This window comes from Camarhynchus parvulus, chromosome 2, assembly GCF_901933205.1.
Source record: "Camarhynchus parvulus chromosome 2, STF_HiC, whole genome shotgun sequence".
In the NCBI taxonomy this organism is placed as follows: Eukaryota; Metazoa; Chordata; class Aves; order Passeriformes; family Thraupidae; genus Camarhynchus; species Camarhynchus parvulus.
The window spans coordinates 86261994-86278319 of NC_044572.1; the positions used below are offsets into that span (position 1 = coordinate 86261994).

Consider the following 16326-nt stretch of genomic DNA (forward strand, 5'->3'; position numbering starts at 1 on the left):
AAAAAGATGAGATTCTGGTAAGAAAGGCAAAATTAAAGCAAACAGTTATCTAAGGCATAAGGATTTGATTCCATCTGTGAATCAAGAATGCAAGTGTGTGCACAGCTGTAAGTCTAAAAAGGAAAAAAAACCAAAGAAAACCCAATAAACAACCCCACACAGCTGTTGGTGCAGACTTTTGAGCCCTGCTTTCATCTGCATGTATTGCAAGTACCCTCAGTGTTTAAAATCGAGTTATGCTGAAGGAACAGGTGGAGATTTTTATAGTTATTATTACAACACCAAGAGTGGTATAACAGCAGTGGAGGATACTAGTGTTCCTAACCTGCCTCTTCCTTAAACTATCCTGCATCTGCCAGCTTCACCAGAACACTTGCAAGGGTGAATGCTCAAGACTTCAGGGAACCAGATCCTCAAAGAAGTTGTCAGGGGCCAATCACAGCAGAGGTAATGGCAGCACTAGTACTCTAATTTCAAAGATTACCTCATGTAACAAAACAAAAAGAAAGAACTACTTGCAATGATGTGAAACATGAACTTCCTTGAGAAAAATAGTTTGCTCAGAGTAATTTCTGGTTTGGGAAAGTAGAAGAAAGCTATTAATCGTTTGATATAAAGCTTGCCAACTGATATAAACATCCTTCAGTCAGAAGTATGGAAGCTGAATTCTTCTTGCATTTGATATGATTATACACTATAATTCAGCAGCAGCAAATTTTACACACCATGAGATACCATCTTGGTGCCTTTCTGAATGGCTTTCGGTTTTCTTCGTTATCATTCACCATGTGTTTGGATGTCAACTAGATGTATTTGAATGTCCAGGGTATATTTTTTCTCAAAATGCCAATTGCTTTTTTCTATGTGGTAAAGCCAAAAGACTGCAATCTTTTAAACTGTATCTCTGGTCAAACCCAAAAGCACATTTTCTGCTTGTTATCTGCCTGATAACTTCTCCATATTCTTTACCCTCCCACTCCCAAAATGTTAATGACCTATATTGAACACGTAACTCCTGAACTATTTTGAAGAAACAGTTGAGACTGAGCTGATAGGCTGGTGCTACATCACTATATATTTATCTGAGATGGGTGTTGAGCAGAACTCCTTATTTTCTTTAGTAAAAACACCATTACGTACATAATAAAATGACTTAAAAAAAAACCATATAAGAGCTAAGGAGTTCTCACAGAAGTAGATGTGCTTTGACTTGCCTAATTACAGGTGCATTTGGTTTGGTTCTAACTTAAAAGGAATTCTGAGAATCTTGGATAATTGGCCTCAATTTAAAAAAATAAATTAAATCATAATTATGTTACTAGAGTCAATTGTTAAACCCCTCCTGCTGTATATGCATTAACCAAGTTTGATCCCTTCAGAGAGCTAAGGAGGTACCAGCTAAAAGTGACTCTCCTGTAGGAAATACTTCAAGGCGACTGCTCCCAGAACAGTGAGAGGGGTGGAAACTGCAACCATCAGCCATATCTCATTTTTAAAGGTGAGCAGTCATGCAGGAAGGATCATGCAGGATTTTAGAATGATCTAAAACTCCACTTAGGCACTAAACAACCATTTCCAGTTCAGAGAGCAGGCCATAATGGAAGTCACTTGAATTACTTACAGGTGCTGAATGGGAGCTTTAGTGGGGTCTGGACGTGCGGCTGTGGTACTGCAGGCAGTGGAGCAAGCTGCCAGGTGCCAGCTGAGCCACGGCTACCCTGGAGGCTGTGTCCTTCCCTTTCCCAAAGAAAATGTAAGGAAAAGTGAAGTATGGCTTCTCTGAGTGACATCAGTTACACACAGGGGCTGCAGATCCTGCTTTGCCTCCAGCACACCTGTTATTTCACCAGATTAACGGCTGCCTTTGGGGCTGATTCCAAAGAGCCCATCATTCAAATCAAACTCAGTTCTCCTTATGTTAATGGCATTTTATTTCAAAATATATTAACCATTCTGTGCTTACAAAGGACTGCAGTGTGAATACAATATCAAGTTAAAAGCTTCTTAAACCTGCTACAAAACCCATTTTTATTAGGATGAGGACTGGTGCATACAATCAAAATTATTTAGTTTAAATACCTCTGCAGTCTACACAATAGTTCTCAACCTTAACTTACACATTTCATTGGGCCACAGATGGACCAAGGGGTTATATTGTCAGTATTTTACACGTACAACCAGGTACTCTATCAAACCCAATTACTGATAACATCAGTTTTGAACATAGTTCCATTCTGAAGATGTATCACACATACAGACAAAATTTGTGTCAACAGACAATAGAAGTTATTGCTCCAAATCCCCACAGGGCCTGGTAGGAACACACACTTTAAAACAACCTGTGCTCTGTAATGCAAAACATCTGCTGTTAGGTTTGAGTAGGATGTAGCCAGTCTTAGGATAGGATGTCAAAAGTTTCTTTGGATTTGGTTTGGTGACATTTACCAAGGGGGAAAAAACTCCAACCCTCCCACATCTTTTTACCAAAACATCAAATGCTAGCTAGCATATATAAATATATATGTATACAGGTAAGAACTTAACTACTGATATAAAAAGTTGGTTTCCAACCATGCAACCATCACTAAAACACAGAAAATTTGTTTTTAAAGGCAACAATCTGAACAAATTGAATGCTTGCTGAATATACTCATGATGACAGATGACAAGTGAAAACACTGATCTACACAGACAGTAGGTTATGAACACCACAAAAGTAGTTTTTATTGATACTTGAGAAAGATTATGGTTTAGGCTGAGACTGGGAGGAAGAGTAGTAAATACTGGGATTTTGTTTTTCCAACCTTATGGCCCAGATGCCAGTTCTTAAGCCTAATGAACTTCTGTAGTGTGGTTACTTTTTGGCTTTGTGATTTCTCTTACATTTAGTCTACATGAATACCATAAACATTTTTTTGAATTTAGGTCCTCATTGGATCACTGTCTATAACACTCCAGTGGGTAAGAAGTGAGGCTAGGAGAAGAAATCAACTTTTTGTTTTAAAAACATCACTCTAAAAATTCTTCATATATATATATATATATATAGATGCTAGAGCACTCACTCTGCTTTATCAGTTTGCAGATTCGCCCTGCTGCAAGCAAATCTGCCCTGCATCCCACTCAAACCTGGCTTTGGTGCCACCAAATAGTATTTATATTAAAAAATTAACCTTCAATTCAATGCAACATGAATTATATTTGTCCAAGTCTATCCATACGCAGAGCAGATCAAGGATGAATTTATTTCCAATTAGCACTTCTTTCCTGAATTGGATATGCTATTTCAGTATGGACATTGAAAGCATGCCTTCAGGTCCTGGAATCAATTCCGAAAGGGGATGGAAGCAATACCCTCATGTACTAAACCATATTCTAAACAAGATACCAGAGGAGGTGTGGATGAGTTTACAAGTCTGGGGAATTGAAGATGTATTTCATTACCTAATTATTTTGGCAGTTTTTTAGAGGATGTGTGCAAATACTTCCAGGAACAGCAATCTCTCAGCAATGCATTACTAGCAGCTTTTCCCTACTTTGTATCAACTACAATAAAACAGTGGTAGTCACGCTGCCAGGATTTGCTTGGCTCTTTTTCAATCTGTATCAAGTAAACATGAATTATAGAAAATGTTGCTTGCTTTCATTAGGTACAGGCACTATTTTGTTCTCAGGTATCTTAAAAAAATTAGGACAAAATTTCAGTTAAAGTCTGAATAAGACAGAGACTCTCAATATTTATATAACACTGCATATCAATATATACTTTTTCAAACCCAATGCAGAATCCCTGAATATGTTTATGACTTTTGGCATTGTTTCTTTCAAAACACTAATTTTCCACATTGTTTTTTTTTCTCATTTCCGATTTTATCACTTAAAAGAAATTTTGGAAAATTTTACCATAATTTACATTAAGGTACCTCAGTAAAACTGACAGATAGACAATACCAGGTCAAAGATCAAGTCTCCCTAATGTTTGTTAAGAGTTTTAAGAGATTCTAGTTTTGTACATATAGAAATAATAAGGAAATTGTTGAAGTTGGCTTCAGCAAAAAGTGTAGGAAATAAGTGTAAGAACTAAGAAGAAACCCTTTGAAATACAAATCAATACAGAGTTTATAAAGATGATGCATCCATGGATTTAACAGATGTCAGCTGACACTCAATAAAGATTATCTGGCAAATCAATTTTCTCTTGCAAAATTGCAAACTTCAAGGTAAGCAACTGCATTTCTAGAAGAATGCTATTAAACCTAATGAATGCTACCTCCAACCCCAGCATCCTTCAGTACCTTCAGAGGAAATTGTAGCCACTTCCAGAGGTAGCATCCATTAAGGTGGCACCATCCACAGTGACAAATTAAAGTCAATATAATATAAACTCAATGTTTGAATAAAGGCAGGTGTGGAAACACCCACTACCAATGATGCAAACCTATGGAATCTCAGTAGAATAATGGTATTTTTCCAGCCTCAGTGGATCAGGTCCACAGGAAAGGCTACAGTGCAGTATCCCTAGTGCTAGGGATCAGCAGCATAACAACTCAGCTGCTGCTTTTACTAGAGAACAATTTCATCCAGTTTTGTTTATTCAGGCTTTCTGAAAAACAATGTTGAACATTGCAGCTATACACCTATTTCAAAAGTTATGCTTATACCCACAATGGAAAATACTGGATACAGCATCCAACTTTCCCTGAACAATCTTATTTTAACTAAACAGATTATGGATTTCCTATTCCAATAATCTCTGACAAAATACAAACCCAGTCTATCTCCTCCCCCTGTGTCTTTAAGAGAAACCCCACAGAGCTTGAAATTGGACAAGCCAAAGCGTACCTACACACACACACACAGCACTGTGCATGGAAATATCATGTGGGTATCAACTTAACTTCTGAAAAATGTGCATCATATGTATTATTATAATGTTAAACTGTTTCTTTTTAAGCAGTCTTTCAAAATAAGTCATCTCTGCTCCCAGCTGGTCATGGTGCACCTGTGCTGAAAGCCAACATATTGTACTAAGTATGGCAAAATGAATGTGTGCCAGGTTCTTGCCCATTGCAGTTTGCTCCTTGATGGATCCAATTAAGCCAGTATGTACAGTGACCTGAAGCTAACACGACACAGTCACCTGTGCCAGCTCTGCTACAGCAGTGCTCAGCCAAGGTCCAGGAAGGAAAGGCTAACTCAGACTCGAGGGCCAGAAACAGCACCAGCCCTTTGGCACTACACTTGTTTGCAATTCCCCAAGGAGAATGATAAAAACCACCGCAGCTGAATTTCACAATACCATAAGACCACATTGTTTTGCATTACTATAAGCATTCCCTTCTGAACTCTAAATTATTGAACACTAAATGTACTAAATACACTTCGTAAGTACCTGCTCCTGGAATGACTGTTTACAGTAAAGCTAAAGACCATCAACTTCTTGCCTACAAGCATTATAGAAAAGATGGCCTCTCCTAAGAAAACCACACTGCAGAGAGTGGTGGGGCTTTGTTTATTGGTTGAGTGGTTGTTCTGGGATCTTGGAGCGGGGAGTGGGTTGAGCTGGTTTTTTTTGAAAGGTACAATCCATGTACTAAAATCTTATCCCACCAAACAGCTGGTTGTTTTTGCAGATGAGGCAATATACTCATGAACTGGCACTTTTCAAAGACCAGATGTCAAAATGACCAGTTTGATTATTTTCAAGACTGATCTATACTAAACCATTGTTAAAAAGGCTGAGTCTGCTCAGAAAATAATATAGATTGCTAAATACCCAGTGACAAGGTCTTCTATTTCTGCTGGTAATTAGACACTTGCTAAACGTGAAACCAAAATAATCAAAGTATGCTCTTTCATAAGGTGGTATTTTGTGGTTTTGGTGGTTTTTTTCTAAACATGGTGAAAATCAGTGATTATTTCCTATTCCAAGAAGGTGTTATTGGAAGTTTTATTCCTTGTTTTTCTTTTCTTTTTGGCAGTATATGTTATTGCACCATTACTGAACCAGGATGGTTCAGTTGGTTCCTCAATCAGGTACAGCACACAGCATGAGCTCCTGAAGCTACATTTACTGACTGCATTTACTACAAGTACTATGGATGGCTCTTCATGGCAAGTCTGACCTGAATTTGGAACAGAAAGCATCAAAATGAAGCCTCATTTCAAAGGAGGACAAACTAAACAACATTCCATTGGATGTGAATTCTCTATATAAAAGGATTCCACGATGGAAAAGGAACATTTCAAAACAGCAATATGTCTTCCCAGGTGATTTTACTCATTTGCATTACTGAAGTTAACGGCGTCTCAATCATGGTTTTAATCTTCACAGCAGAGACCCTTCTTTGATCTAAGGCAATTGGTTGAAGGGGAAGAAAATAACTTAAACCCAAACAAAATAATGCATTTTAATGACTCTAAAATGACCAAGTCGAGTACCACAGGAGTATGAAAGATTGTCTCAGAAAACGGGATACTAAATGTGGACAATAAACATGTCTTGACCAGTGAGCAAAGAGGTGCTTTAAATACTGTCTACAAGAAGCTACAACAAGAACACAACAATTCAGTGCAAAACCGTGAACTAAAAAAAAGTAATACAATAAAGAAGTTGCCTAAATATCATGGTGGTCTCATTCCACCTGGTTAGAAAGTTGCAGGAGTATTTTAGTAAAGCCTGAGGTTTCCCCACATCCTCCACCCTAGCCCCCAACAATTACAAAAATGTGTTTCACATAAGCTTTTTCATAAGCCACAAAACCAAGGAGATGAAACAGATACTTGATTCAAGCAACACATTCTTCTTATTCAGTTAATGATGTGTAGATCTTCCAGAATTTAAAATATTAAATGGTATGTTTCCATGTTTTGATAAACCTGAGTCATCCTACTAAATTAAGCCCAAGTCTGTCCCTCAAGAACATACCTGCAAGTGTGCACAAACAGCATATTTAACCCCTCTCATTTAAAACATACAATTTTATCAGTAAAATTGCAGCAGCTTATTTTGAAAATCTGAGGAGCAGAGTATTTGTGTCTTGTTAGGCAGCCTATTTATTGCAAACCTATAGCAGGACTTTCTTCTTTACTCAGTACCAGAGTGCTTTCCAATCACCTTCCATGGCAATGTATTTTTCAAAACACTGTAAAAATACATAGGATATCATAGAAAGAACCTTCCAAATCTGTCAGCACACCCAGAACTCAAGTAAAACAAACATCTGCAAGCTGTCTGTGCACCTATCTTAGACATCCTTATCCCTGGATAAGATCCCTTTGTTTCAAGCATTGAATTACTGTCAACAATAAATACAAGGCATGCCTATATTTTGTACAACTCATTATCAGTCAAACCCTGAAATCAATTTGAGTTACTGGAAACTGAATGGTGGTTCTTTGGTTACGTGCATCTGCTACTTTGTAGTAGGGCCTCACTGGATTTGTGGAAAAGCTGTGCAAGCATGAAATATTTACCAAAAAGCCCCACTTCTCATTTACAAAAAGGATCCATTTATAAAGATCCATTGTGTCAAAATGCTTTGACAATCAATACAAAAGGCCTTAAATGTCACCAAAGCTGCATTTTAAGCAAAATTACATATTCAGGATCTTTGCTTATTAATAAGATGCACCTTAATATATTAAGATATATCCTATATCTCAGCAAGATATGTGGCCAGATGCTTACAGGGTTAAAAAGCCCCAAATAAGCTAAACCAAAATCCATGCTCTCTCCCCTTTCTTTCTGGTAGTAAAATTTGTTTAAAAAGTGAATGGAACTCAGCCACAGCATTTGAAAACCAACATTAAACAATCCCCATGAAACTTCTTCCAGTTACTGGAAGGAGATGTGACCATCCTACATTACTACTGTCTGAAAACACTTAAGGCCTTTGCTTAAATTTTGTTGACAAGACGACTCCACTGGGAGGGTGGATAAGCAGCAAAACATTATCAGATTTTGCTGAAAATGGGGGCAAGATTTAAACTATTTAAACAAGTCTTCCTGTCTCAGTAAGAGGAAAACTCACATTTAACAGTGTGCATTTCTATAAATATCAGGAAGATTTTTAAAATACCAGTCTCCAACAACATTTAATTTCAGTGCGTGTAAGTGAATAATATTTAAGTGTTATCATGAGTTACAGATGATGGTTGAAGCTTATAAAGAAACACCTTGAGGAGAAGCAAACTATTATATTATACTTTCATTTCACAATGAGTGGTTTGCCCTTCTTTTGCCACCAGATTGCCTAAAAATAAATATTTTGGAATTACAGCTTTCTTTAAAGCTACTATAGTTTAATAAGACAAATAACCCAATAAATAAAAGCCAAGTTAGTAATTTCAGCAGATAAGATAACGACTCCAGTGGATGTACCTGTCCTCTCAACTATTCTTTTGATAAGACAGAAGGTCTTCAAAGTCTTCAACAAGGCAGCTGACTGAGTGTTGGTAAGCAAAGCCATGGGAAGTAGACAATCTCTCTGGAAGAGGCAAAGTGCACAATAACGTAAGGCCAGCAGATGTTCTAGTGCTTTCTCCTAAAACCCAGTCTGTGCTTCCCTGTGAGCTGCCCCCAGGCACAGCTGAGCAGGGACAGAAGGCCATCCATGGCTGTTGTGAATCCAAGACAGAAGACAGCAATTCCTTCATGTTGCAGAGGTACAGCCCAGCACCTCCCTCACTCTGCAGACATTTTCACCTCCTCGGGACTCTCTCTAGGTGACCTGGGAGATGGGGGGAGGAAAACAAAAGTGAAAAGTAAGACACAAATCTGTCCAGTGATTCTAAACAATTGTTTCTTATAAAATAAAGGAGAACCAAACACACGTGAAGATTTTTTTTGTGTACTTGGAAGCTCTAGCTGTTTCTGGAATGGCAACGGGAATGTAACTTTTACAAGCCAGAGACTACAGACAGGTCCAATTAGCAGTTTTTCTCCTTAATTACACAGATGAAAGGAGACAGCACTATTCATGTGAATAAGGCAAAGAATTATTTCTGACAAGCAGAGAATCCTCTCCAAAATACATGTATAATGAGCTAACCTACATAGTTTAACAAGACAGTAGAAACATTAAAATAGCTACTGTTGTTAATATTGTCACAATGTGATTTACAATTCTAAGAACTTATTCAGTTATGAGTTTATTCCTAATTGTATTATTATTATTATTACTATCCCAGTCCTAACTGTACAGTTTAAAGATACATTTCTATATTCCATAATTCTTCAATAATGACATTACTAAAGACAATACTTTTAATGGAAAAATGGCATATAATGATATAATATTTTTTAAAATCTAGGTAGGTTTATATTTTGCAGTATTGTACATTAGGACATAAAAAGGAAGTAATTTGGGGCAGGCCCTTTTTTAAGGGCAATGAACTCTTAGACATCCATAATAAAGAGTTTAAAAATTATGTTCAATCATCTCCTAGCACAACAGCAACATATAAATTACAGGACATAAAGGTATTATAAGCAAATTTTCTAAATGAGCTTTCTGTAAGAGGCTGAGAGACATTAAACAAACACTTCCCATATACATGTTCCAGTGAGTTCTTTACTTAGCCATACCTTTTATTTCTAGAATATGGGACAGCTGAATCCTCTTCAAATACTCCAATGCCCACACACTACTACATAAACCCAAGGCACACATTCCCTACAGCTGTGAATAGGTACACTGATGTGTGTGAAAACACAATTCATACAAGTAAGGGATTACAGCTCACCGATAAATCTGTAGTGGCCACGCCGCCTGTGATGGAGTGGGCACAGAATTCGTTGGACTCACCAACATGGCACTATATATATTGGAAGCAACCACAAGTATACAAAGGAGAATTGGTCCTATGATGGCCCCTTCCAGTCCCAGGTAATATGCTCCACCAGCTACTGCAAGGCCTGTCAGGTAAGGGTGACCCCCTCTGCCACAAGAACAACAACATTAAATTAAGAACAACAAATACATCATTATCAATTAAGAAATGTGAATTAATACTGAAGTTTTATTAAGCTTAGGAAACAACCCAGCTAGCTATAGCTACCCATATTTACACTATAAACTGCTGTCTGAATGACTGCACAAAGGTTCCAAGCTGTATTCTCTGCTGCATTTGCACAACAGATCAAACACTGTTGTAGCCTGGAATGCTGGTAAGATCCACAGCGCAGTAGTTCCCTTACAGACATCTGCTGAACAATGTTTGAAGGACTTAATGGTAAACACACTTCCATTTTGAGAGTGGAAAGATGGTTGGTTACACAGATTGTTCATGCTCTATAGTCAAGAGCTGTTGAAGTTTATTTTAACACAATTAGCAACAGGTAATATGAGGACCCCTGAGCAAAGCCATTCAGTTAGCTGATAATAGTGCATCTTTTAAAGAACTGTTAGCATAAAGTCTTTAAAGAAATAGCCATGTCTTCTCATTTTGTTATAAAAAAGCCTCTCAGATTGAGTGTTTGCCATCATTGGCTTTTAACCTTTTCAGACAAAAAACAAAACCGTATTTTAATGAACATATTAATATTTACTGGAAAGTTGGGGCCAGAAGAACTTTTTGATAAGACCTCTTATGGCAGCAAGCAAACCATGCCATTTTTATTTTCTGTATCTCAGATTCACATTTTGCACCTGTGTTCAGATGCAAAATGTGAATCCTACCAACAGCATTTACACAAAGCCTGCTCATCTTTCTTCATTCTTTATACCTAAAATAATGATGGCAATATGAAATTGTAGAAGAAAAACTACAGTTGAAACCTGGCACACAATTCCCAGGAAGTTCCTCTAAATTCTGACTGTAATACATAGAAAATACCAGCTAGTCAATTCAGAGCTCCAGCAGCTCCTGAGGTTTCTACCATGGTCCTGATTTCTACTCAACTCCCAAATTTTAAGTCTTCACCTTCAACACAACCACGTGCAAAACAAGGCCATGAAACATTATCTATTAAATCTGACACACCTCAATCATGTCTCACCCAGATCAAACTTAACCTACTGGCAGGACCAGACTGCTCTCCTGAGGAGACAAATGTGCCCTGAAGTTTTATGTTTCTCAACAATAGACATTATTAATTTCTAAACCTTTAAAAACTTCAATTTCTTCCCAGCATTTGCATCAGTTTAGGCATTCTTTTGTCTAGTTTTCTAAATTAAACAACAGATCACCTAATGAAATAGGACTACAGTACAAAGGTAATCCATTTGGAAAACCCTGCATAACCTAATTATAGCTATTTCAAATAGGTTTAATCTAATCCGCAAGACATCATGATGCTCACTGTTCAGTTTATTGGGAAGAACACAATTTTACTCCACTGTCAGAAAATCTATTCCTCTCCCATATATTTTCTGGACAGTAAACAGAGTTTGTATCCCCTACAGTAAAAAAAAAATGTATTCTAGGAAGCAGAAGAATTATTGGCTATTTAAATAGCTACTAACCTTAAATTTATCCATGATTTATTGTTGTAAAAAATGTAATTTGATTATACTTCACCTGTTAGGTTTAATTAATGCCAAATAACTAGAGGCACAGTCTATGAAAATTAGCATTAATATATGGCATATTATCATTAGGTACTCTCAGTTCAGTAATTATATTTAGCAAACAAAAATACTAATTTCTGACAACATGGAAGCGAACTACTTTATTCTACAGTAACTCTATTTTTTTTTTTGGTCGCTAAATAGCTCATGGTTTTTTCTCCTCTGCAGCATTATCTGGCATTAGGAGATAAAAAGAAAATGCTACACACCCTTACCCAGTAATTAGATAAACAGAAAACATAAACTAATTCTAACAACCCAACTGAAACAGTTCATTTTGCTGATGTTGAGTTCAAGACCTCTGAAGTGTCAAAGCTCACAGAAAAGTGGCCTGGGAAAATGAAGGCACTTAGGCCAGTAAAACTGCTTACTATGAGGTTATTCCTGAGCTTGAAGATACTGTTTTGCATGCTTCAGAAAAATGAGTTTAATTAAAGGCATCAGTGATTGTCAATCACTTTTACAATGCTAATTTTAAAAAGTGTTCAATGTACTTACCCTGATATATCTGAATAAATTGCTGTATCTACAAAATAGGTTGGCAAGAGGTGAAAAACCAAGAGCAGAAGAGCTTTGCATCCCTGTCCTTGCACAAGCCACAAATCTAGGACTGCAGGGACTGCTGCCCAGTATGTCCCCAGAAATGGCACTGCTCCAAGGATTGCTGCTAATGCTAGAGCACACAGAAGCAGAAGTGAAAAAGAGATCACAGAAACATATTTCACAAATATATTTACAGTTACATTCTGACACTTTTGCCACACCAGTAAGTCCCCCTTCCATCAACTGCTATAAATAAAGCATTGAAGAAGTGCCACATGAGGCTCTTGGTGTTTTATAGCTGTGGTTTAGGAACATTCCCCATACAGAAGAGCTTCAGCAACCGACAGTCATAAGGAGTTAAGAGGCATCAGTTTAGAAGAACTTGAAGTTATACCAATCATGTACATTTCTTACTGTGTAAAAAAGCAAATGAACCTAAGTCTCACTCTAACCTACTGCATCTCCTGCAGGCATCCATAATAGTGAGAAAGCAGGAAAACACGAGATTTATGACATATATTTCTGTATGCAAATGTGTACACACAGCTGCACCCCCTTCTGCTTATAACAAAGACTTGTTGTAATCTAAAGCAACACAGATCTGCTGTCACTATAATTTAATGCACCTCCTGTATTATAAACAGAATACAAAGCACGACTAAGTGGGGTAGGGTTTTGTTTTTTTGTCTCATTAACCAGAAAGCAAAAACCTTTAAGATTTTGCATGTAAGTGAAAAAAGTAAGACTGATTACTTTCTAAATAGGTCTAGTGACAAACAATGCCCTTAAGACGGTTACACTTTACAATACAGCCATTTCCCATTATGTTGGGGTTTGTTGCCTCATAGTTTTCCCTTATGCCTCCTTGTATACAAACATTTTGCAATTACTATTATTATCATTCTTTTTAGAGAAAGAAGGGCATAGAGGAACAGGGGAGGTTTTTCTCTGAGAAACTGTCCAGCCATTTTACCAAAACTAGGATTAAACAATAAAAGAAAACCAGAGGCTGGTAATACAGACAGACAATGATACTAAGAAGCATTTCTTTATCATGCATTTCCATGATACCACATCTTCCTGCATTTAGGCATCTTGAAAAATCAGCACCTGTCAACTGTGAAAGAAACAGAAGCCACGACAGGTAGAATAAAGTTAAAACCTGAAAATACTTGGACTGAATACAAGGGAGAAGGAATTGGATCTAGCAAACGAAACAGAAAGAAGTAAAATAGGTGGCAGGGAATGTGCTGTGAAAACAGAAAAAGGCAAGGCTCAAGGTAAGACAACAATCAGGGCCTTCTCTCCACCCTTTGCACAGCCAAATTCTCCAAGATCAGACCTAAGGTTGTCAGCAACACTTAATATTTCTGATTTTGTAGAATTAATAATTACATAATGTTACTTATAAATATAATTGCTCAAATCCTTACCAGATGGTATGAAGACTATGTTAATCCCAAATATAGTGTGAGTCAGCCAAGTGTAGAGTCCATAGAACCCAGCCATTTTGAGGGAAGCATCAAACACACCTCTAAAATGATCAAAGAAACTCCGTTAATTTTTTATTAGCAAGAGGATTCCAAGAACTACGAAGATACACAGGTTGCTTTGAATAACTGAAAAGCCATCAGTGCCACAAATAACACATCTCAAAATGTAACACTGAACCCTTTATACACCTGCTCCCTCTGAGAAGAATAAATATTAACCACATAGATAATTAAAAGCATTTAGACACAAAAAACAATGGGTTCCAGGGATAAATTCCTTGAAAGAAACTGCTCAAGTATCAGACCACATTCTCCATCAAAAATAACCTCTTTTCTACAAGAAGCAGTACCATTCTACGTACAAAGTACTTCTTCTTTCCTCTTTTCCACTTCTAGGTGTTCATTCATTTTCTTTATCGGCTTACATTTCTGTACCTGCCCTTTTTCACTGGATCCCCCCAGTTTTTAGGCTGCTTTCTAGGCTACATTAATAAAAACCAAATGGTAAATCTGGGAACCTAATTCAATCCTGCTGAAACAGGACTGAATCCAAAGTTGTCCTCTCTTAAGCATGATCACGGCTTCATGAGACAGCGAACAGGAGCTAAGTGCTGTGACATTTTTACAGCATTAGGGCAGGTACACATGTGGAATATCCCATAACTGAACTGGAAAACCATGCCTTAGGTCTACCAAAAACCATAATCTCAAACTGCTACATCTCATTATTGTATTGTAATAGTTTTTCACTCATATTCGAGAAGCCAAGTTTCCTGAAATCACTAATTCAGCTTAAATCCAAGTAACCAAGTCCCAAAGCTCACAAGAGTTCTAACAGTTCCATCATTGCACAAGTGGTGGCACATGCACCCTCTTAGAAAAGATAAATGTGAAGTTTCCTGATGTTAATTTCCCATCCATGTAAATTCCCATAACTCACAGTGATTGTGTCTTGGCAGTTTTGGGAACTCTGGCAGCAGGGCAAAGAGGTCAGGAAGCCATACAACAGTAAAGTTTGAAGGGGACAGAAAACATGCCCTTTCTGGATCTAAAGTCTGTAACAGCATAGTTTTCTTCCTCCATTTACTCTATAAAGCCTTGTAGCAAAGAAACCTGTGATTCTGTGATATTAAATTACTAGGTAGAATCTTCTCTGAGCTACCAAGAAGTCCAAGACTCCCAGTATTTGCTTCTTTGGCCACTATCCTAATTTTTATTCCTGTAGGCAGTGTGCATATTTTTGCCTTGTTTCTTACCTAAGGGCTCACTTTTAGATTTCTACATGACTTCAGAATCAAAATAATCTTATTTAAAATTTATTCACTGGAAGCTATGAGTGCATAATAAACTTCACATATCAACACTACTGTTCAAAATGTAAGATTCTCTTAACAGACTAACCAGAAATAACTGTTGTCAGCCATTTTCCCCTCCAAAAGAGGGAAAGGAAAAATAAAGAAAAAAGCAAGCTTTAAGGACTGACCTGAAATAACAAGTCTAATCTTTGACAGGCAAGAATTACATGGTGCAAAAAGAAAGGCAGAGAACATTTACAAATATGTGGTGGCATCAGTAAAAATAGCCTCAATACTTCTCAGTTTAGATGAACTTTCATTATATTAAAATGGAAAGTCAGACCAAAATATATAAAATCTACAAATTTTGAAGTGTGACATACTCACTTGTATTTAAGTTATAAGAAAAGAAGTTTCAGACATAAAAAAAATTTGGCAACGAGCCAAGAAAATCCCAAGGCCACAGTAACAATGCTAAAAGTGAGTTTGCATTAAAAATTCAAGATACTTTCATACTTCAGCTACATAAAAGTCTTAATTTTCTGCATTTTTTGTGACATTTAACTCATGTCTACTCCTTCTGAGGGTATCTTAGGAGCATAATATCTTTCTAAGAAGAACATGTGCAGTAATCTTCAAGCAAATCTTTTTCTTATCCAACAGAAACTGTGGCACAAACACATCACAGTCGTCAAAACTATAAGTCCTTGAATATCTCCTTATTTTTTTGCAAAAAGAAATTTTATGTACTGTAGTAAGATTAAAAAGGTTTTAACATTTTCTATACATATGCACCAAGACTACATTTCAGTGTACAAGAGATGAGACAAGCTTCTAGCCTGAGAAAAATATGTGAAGTATCAACTTCTGCTGAAATTAAAATAACCACCTACAAGCAGTCATTTTAGATTTTCCCAGAGAGACTACAGAAGAAGGGATGACAGTGCTATTATGGTAACCAAAAGAGAGACAGCAACCCAGGAGAAAAAAATGCTGAATGTGTCTAGAAAATGAGTTGCTTTCTTAGTCTCAGCTCAAGGACTTGGCAGTCAGATGCACAGGTAGAACAACAGAAAAACTAGTCCAGAACTAACAGGTAGTCCTGGTCTGATGTCATTCTGCAAGTTGACACATAATATGTTTCCAAGGCCAAACAGTGCATCCCTCTGACAGAGTGTAGAACAGTACAGCATCTCAGTGGCTCCGTGCTTCTAACACTCACAACTCATACACTGAGAGGAGAAGCCACCTCAGAGTGCTGGGAAGTTGGGAAGTGCCAGTGATCAAGCACGAGGAGAGAGGAGGCTGCACCTAGTCTCATTCTCCTCCTCTCCCTCCCCCTGGTTTGTGTCTGCCTCAACTGAAGTCATAAAAACATAACAAAGGCACAGGGGATACTACTTCCTGGCACTACTTCCTGTG

The 16326-nt window shown here is 37.3% G+C and overlaps 1 protein-coding gene across 2 annotated transcripts in view; it reads right to left on the bottom strand.

Moving 5' to 3' along the window:
• Positions 1 to 1907: 1907 nt before the first annotated feature.
• The window catches only part of TMEM245 (transmembrane protein 245), a 78844-nt gene continuing 64425 nt past the window's right edge, over positions 1908 to 16326 (bottom strand). For both annotated transcript variants that reach the window (XM_030967966.1, XM_030967958.1), the window contains 4 exons: positions 13550 to 13650; positions 12072 to 12246; positions 9748 to 9942; positions 1908 to 8732 (listed from right to left, as the gene is read on the bottom strand). In XM_030967966.1, the coding sequence (XP_030823826.1) occupies positions 8687 to 8732; positions 9748 to 9942; positions 12072 to 12246; positions 13550 to 13650 (517 nt within the window). In that variant the 3' untranslated portion in view covers positions 1908 to 8686. The remainder of the gene's footprint in view (positions 8733 to 9747; positions 9943 to 12071; positions 12247 to 13549; positions 13651 to 16326) is intronic.